This window comes from Sesamum indicum, linkage group LG12 (genome assembly GCF_000512975.1).
Source record: "Sesamum indicum cultivar Zhongzhi No. 13 linkage group LG12, S_indicum_v1.0, whole genome shotgun sequence".
Lineage (NCBI taxonomy): Eukaryota > Viridiplantae > Streptophyta > Magnoliopsida > Lamiales > Pedaliaceae > Sesamum > Sesamum indicum.
Window position 1 is genome coordinate 1,244,867 of NC_026156.1, and position 15,764 is coordinate 1,260,630.

The 15,764-nt window shown below is 36.8% G+C and overlaps 3 protein-coding genes across 5 annotated transcripts in view; 1 reads left to right on the forward strand and 2 right to left on the reverse strand.

The window, feature by feature from the left end:
* Positions 1-490, forward strand: part of LOC105174935 — a 2,841-nt gene extending 2,351 nt beyond the window's left edge. The window contains 1 exon segment of the mRNA XM_011097195.2: positions 1-490. This exon segment is cut by the window's left edge and continues 3 nt beyond it. Within this exon segment, the coding sequence (XP_011095497.2) occupies positions 1-157 (157 nt within the window). The 3' untranslated portion in view covers positions 158-490.
* Positions 165-5,501, reverse strand: LOC105174936 (protein TORNADO 1). The gene is given in 4 exon segments (XM_011097196.2): positions 165-1,049; positions 1,051-2,057; positions 2,368-3,611; positions 3,691-5,501. Coding segments are annotated over 4 exon segments (4,089 nt in total). The 5' UTR covers positions 5,198-5,501; the 3' UTR covers positions 165-718.
* On the reverse strand, positions 7,638-12,090 carry LOC105174937 (heterogeneous nuclear ribonucleoprotein 1). 3 transcript variants are annotated; one of them, XR_002288155.1, is made up of 6 exons: positions 11,856-12,089; positions 11,638-11,760; positions 11,003-11,229; positions 9,504-10,698; positions 8,166-8,244; positions 7,638-7,987 (listed from the first exon to the last, which is right to left on the reverse strand). XR_002288155.1 is itself a non-coding variant. In XM_020698355.1 (6 exons), the coding sequence occupies exons 4-6, from the start codon at positions 11,222-11,224 to the stop codon at positions 8,231-8,233; spliced, it is 1,431 nt and encodes a 476-aa protein (XP_020554014.1). In that variant the 5' UTR covers positions 11,225-11,229; positions 11,378-11,443; positions 11,638-11,760; positions 11,856-12,090; the 3' UTR covers positions 7,638-8,230. The 3 variants fall into 3 exon arrangements, 2 of the variants coding, with proteins under 2 accessions (XP_020554014.1, XP_011095499.1); XM_020698355.1 differs by adding an exon at positions 11,378-11,443 and having other exon boundaries at positions 7,638-8,244; positions 11,856-12,090; XM_011097197.2 differs by having other exon boundaries at positions 7,638-8,244.

Sequence of the window (15,764 nt, forward strand, 5' to 3'; positions counted from 1 at the left end):
GAAAAGCATGCAGCAGTTTACTGAATCATTAGCCAAAATGAAAATGGACTTTGAAAACGGGCCAACCAGCTCCGAAAACTCCAGTTCAGACCAGAAATCACCAGCATCTAAGAACTCTGGCTCTCGAGTATTTTATGGGAGTAGAGCTTTCTTTTGAGCGGATACTGAAAGGCCCAGAGTACACAGGTGACTTTAGTGCTTAGAATGGAGACTGATGCTAGTAGTAACATTTATGTATCATGTAACCTGGTCTGTATTGTGCCTGGGTATGTTTAGACGATCGAAAAGTATCTTAACTTGTATGTTTTATGAGCCGCGTGTCATCTGAGTTGCTCGTAATGTATATTTGAGACCCGCGCTCGTAATCCTACCCCTTTACTATTAGTCTTTTACTGGTTTGTAATAACTGTGTTCATCAGCTTACATTTAGTGGTAGATCATTGTGAGAGTTATTACATAACGATAAAGTGTTTGAATTTGTATTGGGCCATATTGTTGTTGTTGTTTCCTTCGGCTTACCTTTAATTGCCCGTTTTCCTGATTATGCATAATTGCTGAATGATGGATGATGTGCTAATTTGAAGCATAAGAAGTATTGCCCAACATCTAACAAGAATCAAGGCCCTAACCCTTGAAATTAGAGTTGCAACTGCGGGATAAACATTCCCTATATCTTGATTAAGTCTAGGGACGCTTACATCCAACTATAAGATATAATTCAGATCGGCACTTCAATTATCTCATATGCTCTTGTGTACATATGCCTCCTGCAAACCCATGCAATTTGACCATCCTCCCGGTATCTGACTCGCCACAATCCGAACTTCTCAGCAATATCTTTTCCAGTTGAACATCCCTGGTTCCTCAAGAAATCCACCACCCATTGATGAGCCGCCCTAAGATCTTGTTGGATGTCCCCCGTGTTCCTGCTTCTGTTCCTGTTTCCAGCTGCAGCAGCTCCGATAGCTCCAGCAGCTGCTGCACCAGCTGCTCCATAAAGAAAGGGAGAATCCATCAAATGTGCGACCTCCCTGCCTAGATCAGGTATTGAGGGCAAAAGTTAATAGTTTCATGAACTTTTTCATATATGGGGCTAGGCACTTTACTGTGATGTTATCTACCTGCATAAGTTCACAACCAATCTGATCTTCAACCACATGCATTTCTCGCCGGAATTCACATAGCATATGCAGGCGGAGCGCTGTCATCCCTGAAACCATGCTGGTGATTAATCTCCTTGAGTAGTTCTCGGCCCTGACAAGATAGAACATGTTTGGTAGTTTTCTTTCCTCGAGTTGGATGTTGTAGTTCACAAGATAGTTCACTTTCCGATGCAGTTCAATTAAAAGCCTGTGTTCATAGTATCTCAGGCCTTGAATTTCCTGCTTGATATCTTTGATTTCTTGTTCAATGATCTTTAGCCTCTGCAGAACTGCTTCAACACCCTTCGCTATCCCTGCAAATGTTGGCTCGACAGAGCTGGTTATTTCTTCACTGGCAGTTGAAGGACGATCTGGATTGTTTTCTTGTGGGACTTGAAGTTCCATGGCAAGGTTATATAGGTCATGGTATCGGCAGTGAAGTACTTCTCTGAAGTCATCATCCGACAACAGATCTCGAGCAAAATCAAACCCAGGTCCAAGAATAAGGCTTCCAGAATCTGTAACTGAATCCCAGGTGTGCTGATAATCATAAATACTGTCTGCAGGAACTGAGAGCAGTGCTTGCTTCAGTTGTTGGAGGGGAACAGATTGGTTTCTCCTGTATCTGGGAGAGATGAGATTTTTCACACATTCGGAACGAAGAACATATTCTGTCAATGTGATCCCATGACAGAGGCTCTGTATTGCTGGTATAATGAGATGTTGGAACAGTCTAAGAATTTCTGTAGGGCTCTTCATGGAGCACGCAAGTACATCTATGGAATAACCTAATTGTCCTCCAAGCTCTACACGGACGTGGATTCCATGTATATTTATTGAGATCAGGTACTTCTCAATGCTGTATGATGCTCCATGTTGGTTCTTCAACCCCATGATTTTATTGTGCAAATGTACCTAGATTTACAGAAAACAGTCCTTTTATAGCTTTCAAACAATAACTCAAAGACAAGTATACTTGTCGATATACTTTACAGTTATTAGCATTTCCTTATCATTATTCAGTAAAGTTGATTATCCTGAAATTGCATATTTCTACAAATGCTCTTTTCGTCCAGGCCAAGGACCTTTTCTTTCTCTAAATGTTTATATTCAAATGTTAAATGGAGGACTTACCGACTTACTAAATCTACTTCCTTTTGATTAGCAGAAGAAGACATGACAAACTGAAGAAGTTATAGACCGTGCCGAGCAAAATAAGACTTGCCTGTAAGCGGGGGAAGAAACCTGGTGTGAGAAACATGTGGCTTGAGTCATCACATTGAAGACGTCTCCCTATGTAATTGTTATCAGGACTGTTAACTGGCCATCTCTGAGGTTTCCACCTGCCTTCTTCCAAATTTGACGGGATGAGTAGAGGTGAGTTGGGATCTGACGGATCTTGTTCACAACAGAGTTCCAGTTTCAGCATCATTTTTATAAGATCACTGGGTTGAAGATTCTCAATAATATTTGAGCCCATTCCAGGAATGCGACTCTGTAAGCTGCCTATTAAAATCTTCTCAAGTTCTTTTCTGCAAATGAATCCACTCTTCTCAGTTGTGCTCGGCTTTCTGACATCTAATCTTATTAGCTGACTGAGTACCTCACCACAAAACCACTCATAGTCCAAGATTAGGAACCCTAATTCATCAAAATAAATCACTTCACCGATATGGTGAAGATTTGTAGCCACTGCTCTTCTCCTCATCTCTATCTTCTCTTTATTATCATGTCTTGAGCGGATTCTTAGAGCCGGAACTCTGACTTGGCATAGATCACCAAACTCTTTCCACTTCATCGCTGGTTTATTGCGGTTCTCCTGTCTCCAGTCAGATAATATTTCTACAAGATCGTTGCAAAGCTGATAGACTCGTGGAACCCTTTCAAGAACTGTTTTGCTTGTTTTCCGGATATGATGGCTGAGTTTACCCACTGAGGCTGATGATCTTGCGTCAACTGTAAATACAGTTGGATAGAATTCAACAAAGCCCTGGAACTTCTCTCGTAGTCTTTGAACCAAACTGACAGTGGCCTGTAAGCTATCAGATTGCTGATTGATTTTGTCAAAGTGAGTGAGCACCATAGTTACACTAGGTAGCATGCATTGCTGAACTGCTCGTTTTGAGTTTGAAACAATGAACCTCACCCAGTACTGCATATCTTCTTCAATCTCACTCGGGGGTTTTGGTTCTCTGTTGCTCGGTTTCCTGAATAAGCTGGATATGATCAGAAAGAAGGATGCGCTGCCATGCCCCGGAAACATGAGATCGTGCAGCGAATAAAACTCATGCTGCCCAGCAAGATTCCATATGGAGATTTTTGTATCTTCATCTTTGAATGTCTTAATCATGATGCTTGGTGTTCTAACAGCTTGCTCGACAGGGTTCACCAGAATCCTCACCTGATCCAAGTATGGCAGCTTTGAAGGGGATAAGTTCTGTGAAATAGAATTGCACAGTGTACTTTTACCTGCAAAGGTTACCAGAAAACATTGATTTACAGTTTTTGATTTGGGAATGCGGAATGCAGTGAATCAGAATAAGCATACCAGCATATTCTTGACCGCAGAGAAAGACCCGACAACTCTTGGGCAAAGTCATTTGCATGTCCTTGAGCAAATCAATCTCAGGTTCACTCCGCTCATTCTGACCCAATCTCTTATATATCCCTTCTGTTTTTCCTGCAGCCTGCAGTGGAGTTCTTGCAAGATCAATGTCTTCAATCCAAGGATTCACATTCAACGTCTCCATTATGGTTTGCAGCACAAGTTCACCCTTTACCCCTTTGCAGCCTTGCAGAGATAAGTTCCTCAGAGTTGCATTCCTCTCCACGCCTTTGAAGATTTTGATGATATCGTCTGGCTTGAGACTCTCATCGTCGTATATTCCCAGATGAGTAACACTTTGGTTGCTGGTCAGCATCTGCAGAATGGCTGCGAGCCCATCTCTACCAATCTTAGTCCTTCCTCCTCCTAAAGTTACCGACTTTAGCGTTGTGTTTGCTTGATTTTGCAGAGCCGAGAACTTGCTCAAAGGACAGAGTAAATGCTCAACACCTATTCCACCAAACCAGTTCCCATCAAGATGCAATCTTTCCAAGATCCGGTTTTTAAACAGTCCAGCTGCAACATAAACAACACCCTTGTCCTTTAGGCATGTCTTGGACAGATTGACCTCTTTCAGGGTTCGATTCTGCTCAAGAACCCAGCGAAATTCCTTCGCCCACCGTGATTTCAGCCTGACTCCTGTCATGTCAAGAGATCTCACAGTTGAATTCCATCCCAATGAACAGGCGACACGGCATGCACCCGAAACGTCGAGGTGGTACACTCGAAGAGTGCTGTTTTCAGGTACAAATTCAACCACCTTAGAACTCTTCTCGTTGCGATCCACACTCCATATATGGACCTCCATCAATCTATTCCTAGCCAAAACAGCTGAAATTAGAGGTGTTGCTGTTATCGACCTTGAGTCGAAAATTGTCAGCAGTTTCAGAGTTGAGTTTACTTCAATCATTTTAGACAGCTCTTCTGCTCCCCTTGATCCAATCGAGTCTTCCCATATTTGCAACTCTTCCAAGTTATGATTATCCTTCAGGGCTGAAGCCAGGACTCCAGCTCCTTCTGAACCAATACCTGATTCAGACAGCATAATTTCCTTGATGTTTTTGTTTTTCCTCAAACCATCTGATAGCTCTGACAAACACTCTGCACTAAACTTGTTTCGTCTGAACATCAGCTGCTTGATGTTTGGGTTATTCTCGATCAGAACCCGAAGATCTTTCACCTGTTGCAGCTCCCATTCTACCAGGTGGAATTCCAGGTTTCTCAATGATGATTGAGCACCATTCTTGGCTGTTCCTAGAACTTTGAGAAGCTGAGAGAACTGCAAAACGCTGTCTTTTGTTATGTTCACGTTCAAGGAGTTCTCCGTTTCCTGGAAACAACCCGAAGCTGGTTGAGAAAACAAGAACGAGACGCTCTGCAGTTCGATGCTCCCCGATTTCATCAGTTGCAGAGCCCATGGGAGATCTTTTACATTCTGATCTGTTGCCATTTCTTGAGTGAACTTTGACAGGATTGTGGGACTCTTCAGACAAAGGTAAAGATCATTCTCTTACTAATCTGTTCGGATGATCAAGAACTTGTACAACAATTTAGGAAAAACCGAGATTGCCTGTTCTTGACTGTCAATAAGCTGCTTATTAACTGAAAAGTGGCATAAATTCTGTACTTGTCTTTGAAGGAATTCTTGTGGGCTATGAGGTAGTTTTCTTGGATTCTTTTCCCCAGTTGCTTTACTAATTCCTACTCTTTTCTTCATTTTGTCAAACACAAAACATGGGATTACAGGCCCAATCTCCAGTCTCCTCGGACTTGGAGCCATACGTCAATCGTTGGTGTCATTCATTGTCTAACGAAAAGATAGCCAACAGGGCCTCACCGAATTGTTGCCTTTTTTTTCAAACTTTGAAGCTATTTGGAGCATTGCAACGCCCCTGGCCTCCTACACTTTCCTTGTACTTTTCCCATTACAACAATTAAAGAATCCTATGAACGCGGAGGGAAAGGGAAAAAAAGGCATTCTGCCTGTTGCTGGGGACAGAGTAACTTTGTGTCGTGGCTATGAATAAACAAAAAAAAAAAAAATGATAAAAAAGTGCCCTTTTGGCCTTTACACATTTCTTGCAATGTTGTGTGAGACGACAAGATGTTTTTGGAGTTCATTTGGTTCATCGATAGGATATGAAAAGTAAAAAAAGCCAGTGCACATTTCTTGCAATCTTGTCGAGACAATACAAACTCTTTCCTAATGTTTGGATTTATTTTTTAAGTTTTGTTGTGATTTGTGGAGATAGAGAGAGAAAAACAAAGATAAATAAGTGTGTGTTCGAGATAGTATGTATGTTTGGATTTATTTTTGGAGATAATTTAAAATAATTATTGTATGTTTAATGTTGTGATTTGGGAGACAAAAATTACTATTCATTGTCAAATCATGCCTTTTTTATATATATTTATGTACATGTGTGTGTATATATATGTATGTATTTATGCTAAAACAGTTTAAAACACCTAGATAAGGTGTTTTTGAATGATGACAAACATTGGGTATATTTTGACTTGTCCCAAAGATAACTTGAAAATGAAAACAAACATAGTGTTTCGGGTTATATTTGGTTCAATGGGAGGAGAGAAAAAGTAAAAAGACGAGCGAGAGGAAAAATGATAATAGTTTTTAAAATTATTTAGTATATTTAGAAGCGAAGCAAATTTTAAATATTTTTTTTATTTGGCACGAGAAATAAATTTAGATGAAAATACTATGTTTTAAATCTTATTGATTAGTCATTCTTCTTCGTTTTGTATTAAAAAATAAACAAGTTAATATTATGCTAAAATAAATATAAGTTACAAAAAATTTAAAAACTTATTGATATTTTTTATGTGATTATCTTTTCTTAAAGATTATTATGGGAAAAAATGGAGGAAAATTATATGTATGGTAATATGATAAATAAAAATAAAAAATATACTTCTTTTGTTCTTTTGGTTTTATACTTTTATTTTTTTGTTCAATTTTAGACAAATAAAAGAATTGGACTCCAAAAGAAATTTATGTATATTCAATTTTACTTAATCTTAATTTTATTCCCCCTAACCAAACATCAAATTTTTTCTATATATATTTTTTTACTTTTCACTTTTTTTATACATTTATTGTTTCATCCCAACCAAACAAGCTATTCGTCATTGAATTTAGAAAATGGTGCAGCGGAAAGTGGGCCGATTGGAGTAAATGGGCCGGGCTTTTTCTAATAGAAAGTGGGTTGGCCCACCTGTGACGAGATCTACATTCCACCAGAACAAAATCCATCTTTAATGCTAAGATTCGATGGGTCTACTTTTGTAGATTGCTTTAAGTATTTGATTGAAGAGACCAGAGCAGTAGACCAGATGCACTCTACTTTTTCCTCTTTTGTTCAACTCCTTTTGTTTCTTTTCTTTACTTGTCAAATTTCAAATATTCTTTCTTGTGTTTGTTCCCTCCCTCCTTTTCTTGAAATGCAGCGGTTTTTGTACACTCCATCTGTGTTCTTAATTATTTTTTAAAAAAAAGGTTTTGAATTTTGTTTAAGTGAAATTAAAATTGTTTTTATTATCCCGATATCTTTCTGAAATTTGTAATAAACAAGTGAAAGAATTTCTTTTTACATTCGCGCACCCAACACACACCCATCGTAGGAAAGTCTTGTGAACGGACTATTGGACTGTTGCCAGAAGGACCTAACAAGAAAATGGAAGAATAGTAACAGAAACAAGAACAGTGAAGGCAGCCTTCAGACAAACAATGACATTTAAGGCAGCATGAAAGAAAAGCATTAAGACATCATTAAGGAAGCAAAGATTACAAGAAAAACAAGATGAATTCATTATGTTCCTTGCACTACTACACATGTATTTCATACAGGAATAAAATGTTTTCAACTTTGTCAGATACAGAAGCTCCAGTAGTAAAATGAATAATCATATCCAATATTTTTTATTGAAGGGAAAAGCTAAGAGGAAGCTAATCCCTTTATGTATTTCACGCTAGCAAATCAAACAGAACCCTCACATACAATCTGAGAGAAATACAAATCCCAGACAAAAAAAGAAAAAGGGGAAACTTAGAGCCGAAAAACAGAAAAAAAAAAAGAAAAGAAAAGAATACAAAAATAAATCTCTACCTCTCCAATGTCGTACCAGCAGTACCGTCTTGAGTTGAAGAGTCGCACAACAAATAAAGCTAGATGGATCTTTGAGAGTATTATCCCGCAATCTCATTTACGTCTCGATCAAAATGCTGATAAAAGGAACCTAAGTTATATTTAAAAATCAAACCTCAAAGCCTTCATAAAAACCCTTGAAACTGCTCACTCTTGATATGTATACTTTGGACCAAGACCCTTGTTAGCTCTGTGTAATCACATCATTATAAGCTGATGAGACATATAACATATATATCTATGAGGGGTACGTACGAAATTCACAATCCACATGTTTTTAAAGTCTCCTCTCCTACATTATCTCCAGAATCTGAAATTTCCTAAGCAGCGATTCCTGAAGAAAATAATGGAGAAAAGTTAGATTGCATAGTTCAATTGATGTACTGAAATGAATATATTAACAAGTTTGTATACGATAACAGAGTTTAGTCAGTCTTTGTCGAAATTCTTTTGTAACTTCTAGCATTTCACATTGAAAGAATCAACACCATCATCAGCTTAAGAGTATGTAATGTTTGCGGGATCCTCAAGTTTGTAAACGTAAGAATATGCATCAAGGATCACCCTATGCATATACGTTACCGGAAGAATTACTGATGGACTTCTCAGTTCTCATGAACTAACCTGCTTGATTCTGTTAACCCTTATACTATTAATGTTCAGCATCTTTTAGCATGTTCCAACATAATTCAAATAACGTCTTACACATGATCATAGATCAAAGTAATTTGATTGCAGTTGGTGCAGAAACTTTCTAGTTCTTACTCAGTAACTTATGCATTTTAAACGCACCAATGTACTTCCACACCATTCACAAATCCTTCAGAGTTCTATTCTCATTTTTCTAGAGGTAATTAAATAGTTATGTATATAGTTATAAACTGTTTTCAATGATCACAAGCTGTAACATGAAAATCAAATCTAAAGTGTATATATCCAAAGATGCAGATAGATATGCTATTAGTTTGAAATTGCATCTAATTTATCTTAATATACATTTAAGGGGTTTTCACTTGATCAAGAATAGTTCACTAAGGCGTTGCAGTTACAGAATGCGGCCATGCTTCTAACTGACATGATATTTCTGATGGGGCAAGTCTTTAACATTTTTTTTCAGGTCCGGTTGGAAATCAAAGATCTTGAGCAACGGCATGAAGTAACTTGAAATTTTGAACGAGTCCTTCAAACTCACCTCACTCGAATGAATTATGAATTCTTTCAAAGAATGGCAATAAAAAAGTAATTCAACAGACTACAGCCGACTAGTGTGATGTAACAACTATGACTTTCAGCCACAAACTAGAAACAGAGGTTCAAGTTTTCAACTCCTTGGACATGAGGACAAGTGAACTAATACAACTTTGCATTACATACTATACTTCTTTTTCAAAATATATGATGAGAATAAGAAAAGAAGGAAAACGAAATATTTATCACATGAATTCCATTCTCAGTGATAAACAAATCTAGACAAGTAATTGCATCAGTGAGCCATTCATCTAAGAAATTAGGTCAAGACAACGAAGCTAGCGCACAGCAATTTCTGGAAATAAATATATGTGCAACTTCAGCTCAAGGATAAAAAAGAATTACCTCTACTTGATTGCCTGTTTGGAATGTCATAGCCCACCCCATAATCCTCAGAATCTTTAGCAGTAACATCTTCTGAATTTCCAAGCCCATAACCAAATGAACCAGAATTCTCCAGCTCAGAAGATGCACTTTGCCAGGTTGGATCACCATACACAGAGCCACTACGGTAGAAGTCCCCATAGGAACCCTCATAATCACCACTTGAGGCAGCAAATGAAGATGTTGTCGCTACACCAGTTCCACTGTTTCTGCCAAATCCTCCTGCTCCCAGCGAGTAACTGTTTTCTCCACCTCTATAGCCAATATTTCCCCCATTGTAGCCAGAAGAATTTCCTCCAAGAGGCGCGCCAATAGGCGAAGTGCCCCAGCTTGCTCCATTGTTTCCAAATACTCCAAAACCACCACTTCCAGAACCAAAATATGAACCAGAGCTGGCATTATTTGGTGAGGTATTAAGGCCACCATTTCCCCATACGTTTCTAGGTGATGAGTTGAGAAAAGAATCACCTCTGCTGCTACTTGCATTATAACCAATAGGGGTATTGTACCTACTCTGATTACTGCCAAAATAGGGGCTCAGTACACGACCATAACCTAGGTTACTGCTAAAGTTAGAACCCCCTCCAAAGCCCCCGTTCAGACCTTGCTCCATATTCACACCCATTCCATAAGCAGGAGAACCAAAATGTGAGAAACCAGCACGGCCACTAGTTACCGGATTGTATCTACTGTCCATCCTGACTCCATAGCCTCCAACTGAGCCAAGATTATATCCCTGGGCGTAGTTGTTGAGGAAGTTGTTGGCTCTATTAAAACCATAGTTGTAACCAACAAGCGGGCCCCTGCTGGGCCCCGGAGATAATTCTTTTGGAACTGCTCGCTTTACCTCGACCATCTTACCATTGAGTTCATGAAAAGTTTTGTGCAACACCCTATCCACTGCATCCTCCGAATCATAAGTTATAAATCCAAAACCTCTAGGCCTTTGAGTGTTGTGGTCGTACATCACTACAACATCCATTATGGTGCCAAACTGATCAAAGTAATTTTTAAAGTCACTCTCGGTGACGGTCGATGCTAATCCTCCTACAAAAATCTTTTTAGTGCGTCCAGGTCCTGGTGATCCCTGAATGCTGCCACTGTTTCGATTTATCAGGTGTTGGTCATCCCTTGGAACAGCTTTCTTAGCTTCAACCTGAAAGATTGAAATAAAATGAATTGTCCACAAAGTAAATTCTATCAACGTAATAATCACACGAAACTCAGACCGAGGAAGTCCAAGGAGGAAAACCTATCATCAATAACCACCTCCAGTTACCAGCTATAGGAACGGAACCTTTTTTGCCTCAAAAGAAAAGCAAATTGAAAACCAATTGAATTCAGCAGACTGCATCGAGGCATTTTTTTAAATTGAAGAATGACCATCATTTGCAACGAAAATTGAAGTAATTGAAAGACGTTGTAGTATGTACATTATCTATACAACCCAACCAACTTACAGTTCGTCCATCAATCATGTGCTTTTCCTTCACCACTCTCTCAGCAACTGCAGGGTCAGCAAAGACTACAAAGCCGAACCCACGAGCACGGCCGGTTGTTCGATCTCTCATGATCACTGCCTCTACCACTTTCCCATATGCTCCGAAATATTCTTTAAGACGATCCTCATTCGTGTCCCAAGAAATCCCACCAATAAAGAGCTTACCTTGATCCACCTCCATCTTTTCTGCAATTTACATCAGAATTATTATCTCGAAATTCAACAATCCTCCACCAAACCAAACCAAACAAACCAAAAGAACTTGTAAACAAAGACAACCACTGATGCCAAAACAAAAAAAAAAAAGAAAAAGAAAAAAAAGGAATAATTATACCTCAAATTGAACACACAATTCGATCATGATTAAAATATGAATAGAATCGGACGGAATTCCGAGATCCTCCAAAATGCGCGAAACAATTCAAGAATGAGATTCAATGAGAAACATATTGCAAAAGCACCCAGATTGCAGATGATTGATGCATAACCGCAACAGATGTTGGAAAAGTCGCAAGCACCAATCATCGCAAGACAAATCTAATAGATCGAAGTGTATAGAGAAGGGCAAGAAACAAGAACAAATAAAAATTGTACCTTATCCAGAAAATCAGGCAGGAATCGAAGCAGTGAGTGATCAAAAACGGAGTGGGAAATGCAGGATTCAGTTTAAAATCATTGGATCCTTGATTCATCAATTAAGATTGAATAGTTGCAGACCTGAAAATCCATATTTCATGTAGATCAGCGAGACCCACAATCAGAGAAACAACAATCATTAATGCTTTGTTTTATCATTTTGATTAAGGACTCACCATTGAAAGAAGGAGAGACAGATTGGAAATTGGGGTGAAAGCAAGATCTAATGAGAGGAATATACATAAATGAAAACAGAGGGTATGCTCATCCTCTCACCTTTCCTCTCTCTCTCTCTCTCTCTCTCGCCCCCCACAAAGGTCCTTCTCTTCCTTTCTTTTTCTTGGTTATTCCACTCTTTTTAAACAAAACCAGAAGAAATGGAATTCCCTTAGCTTAGATGAGACAACATATTATTTATATTTTATTATAAGAACTAAAACTAAATTATATATATAGATAGATAGATTGGGTAAGAGGGAAAGAAACAGTGTATGTATAATGTATGTATGTATGTGTAATGGATTGGGATTGTTAGTCAATTTCTCTGGTGTAAGAATATTTGAAGTCTAAGGTAGAGATGACAGCGCCTCACCAGCTTTTCTGTATTACTACCACCTTATTTCTACCAAAACCTATCATTTTATTTTTCAATTTTTTCTCTTTTTAATACCTATTCCTGAAAATATATATATATATATATATATATGTCTAAATCTTCAAATTTTAATTCAAATAAATAATAGTATATTTAATGCAAAAAAGAACATATTATTTTTTATAATTATTTCACCAAATTCAAAGCCCCCACTAGCATAATATTCGATCATTATCGACCTATTTATTCAGATATACGTGTAGCCCTAACGAAAATAAATTAGGAATAAACAATCCTAATATACTTTATAAACGTGTCAAGTTTTAGAAAAAATATTTTCTTTAATTCAACATAACGTCCTTTTTATAATGATTTTAATACTTGTTTATATTACTCAAGGCATTTACTAAGAGATAAAATTTCTAATTTAAATCGGGTTGGTTGAACCTAAACAATTATATAATAAGTGTAATATATTCGTCGTGTGAATAGTATATAGTTCAGAAAAAATAATCAATCAAATGATGAATGTATTACACATTATTTTATTTTTAATTTGGTTAGATCAAATCTGATTTAAACAAAAAAATTTCTAATTAATATGGACATCATACTATTTTTCATGGTCATTTTGATGGTCTGCCAAATTTTCTTCATTGAAATGTCTCTTTTGTCCTCCAATACCTTTTTCTTTCATAAAGTTCTTACAGATTATACCAAGCACGTAGAGCGAAGCCATAACGTTAATCAGCATGGTCCGTATGTATTCGTTTTCCTGTATTTTTTCTATCTTGTTCATGTCGAGCAGAGCAACGGACAAATTTTGTGTACGTATACACAACGCGTAGCTCTCATCGTAATAAACATATTAATTATTAAAAAAATCAAGAAAATTAAGTATATAATTTTCTGATTTTCTCTTGGGACCTGTCGTTGGCCAATGCCACATGGACCACCTAAATTATTACCAAAGAGAAATGCCCCTCTTTTTTGGTACACTCCAAAGGAAAAATGTTACATTCACTACACTACACATATGTGTGTATTTATATGATGGGAATAATTAGAATTATTATAATACCAACACATGATCTGCAAGTGAAAACATAAGAACCATACCAAAAAAGCATGAGTATAAACCTCTGATGTATAAGCCAATGGGATTATATAGGAGAAATAGTGAAGGCCATATGTACCTGGGGCATTGAGCGCTAGTATTTATTGGGAATATATCAATACTGGAGAGATTTTGAAGCATGATTAATTTCATTGTTCTTAAGGTAAAATTTGCCTCCACTATGTATATGGTTGCTGCCGGATTAAACAAATTCATTTATAGGATATGATTAAACCAATCGAAACTTGTCGAACAACAATTCTGGAAGCTTCATATAAAGAACAACTCGAAAAACTAGACATAGAATCTATATGTGCAAGCTATCCAACAGTATTTATATATTTGCTGAGTTGCACGATTCCAAATGAATCATATATCGGATGTAGTTCGATAGTCTCGGATTTGAATCTAGTCGGATAAAATGAGGCGCCTCTTGGCCTGTTTTGTGATTCGGAGAAACGACACGAAATCATTCTGTATTTCTATAAATATTGCAGTTCTTTTAATTTTAAAGTATTCTTATCTTTTACTATTTAACGTCTCATCAATTTATAGAGTTATTATTTGATTTAATCATCTTAAAAATTATCGAAAGACCTCGCTAAATGAAAGAATATATTAAAAATTATATCTAAAAAAAAACTATATTATTAACGATTATCTTCCAAAAAAAGACAGCATGATGTGTGTGTATATTTTCCAATATCATTGATAGTGGAAGCTTTACTAGTTTTAGTGCTATCCTATTGCACAAACCGTGTAGACATACATAGATTTCTTGAAAAAAGACAAAAAAGAAAAAGAAAAAGAAAAAATATTCATTCACAGCACGTAAAATGTAGATAATATTATTCAACTCTCGCATATTTCGATTCCTCACATCAATGATCTTTTAGCCTGATAGCTATGATTGAATTTTCATAAAAATTATGGGTTTGAATCACACCAGACATATGCGTATTTATCTTACTTTTACGTGCTCAATATATTTAAATATTAATATAATAATATAATTACTGTTTTTTATCTTAAAAAAAATATTTCGATTGCTGACAGTAATTATTCTGAGAATTGTGTGTTGGAATTTGGAACAAAAAGATGTCAAAAAAAGGAAAATCTAAACCATAATGTCCACATCAAAGCATCATATATAGATCAAGATTGATAATTATGAAGTTTTAATTAATCATGTAATATTAGTACAATGAATTGTCTCATGTCTGTCTGGAACCCGCTTGACCCTTCCACTAAAATGCTATTACCAGCAAAGATGCCACAAATCTCTGAGTGGAATCAGCGACTTTCAATCAGAGAGTTGATAAAAGAAAAAGGCAACATTTAAACTATTTATTTTAACCTCACCTTAACACAATTAATTACCTTCTTAAGACACGATTAATTAGAAGACTGTTTGGGTAATAAATGAAGTAGCATACCTAAATTAAACCACCACTAACGAGGAAGAAATAGTTCAACTGTTTATTAATGATCATTAATTTTCCTAACTCTTAATTAGGACTATTCTTATACGCACAACCCAATTTGGATTATTATTAATTTCAACGAGTAATGTATTTCGGATGTTTTGACTACATTAAAATAGGTTTTTGCTACTGTTGGAGTCATTTTGAGTATGGTATATTGCAAAGGCTCTACTGAGATTTGTCGTAATATTCCCATATTGTTTGAGGATTACAAATTTTAGAGCACGAATTCAAAATTTTTCGATACATGCCGAATTTTTAATTTCAAACTAAACTAAAAAAAGAAAGGAGGAGGAGAACAAGACGACCAGAGAACTTCCGAACGCGTCCGAAGTGGCGAATCGTTCAGAGCGACGACGTCCAATGCGTGGAATTTCCTGAAAGTATATACACTCGCTCGCATGATGTCCCTTCATGTTCATGACTTGAAACCCACAAGTAGCGACTTCCCCTTTTTTCCCAAAATATCACTGAATAGGAAAGAAGAAACGTGGTAATAATATATGGTAGAAATCGTGCATTTGTATGGGAATCCAGCACGAGCGATGAAAATGCAGTAGTCAAGGCATCAGGCCCGTATTCAGCCTGGGCCGTTGGGAAGCTCATCTTAATTGAGCTGGGTCTGGATCAAGATTGGGCCTAAAGATCAACCAAACATCTCCAATTCTACGATAACAAGATCTTATGTCCAAATCATTGAGTTGTCGTTTAAGTTTTGATTTGAATACCACTTACATTGATATCTGTATATTTACATCATTGTTTATAGTTTTGAGCTACTCAATAAATTATTGATTATGGTATGGTAAGATGAAATTGACTACTTCTATTAAAAAAAAATTATAACTAATGTATGTACTATGAATATGAAGCCATAATTTTATGTTTG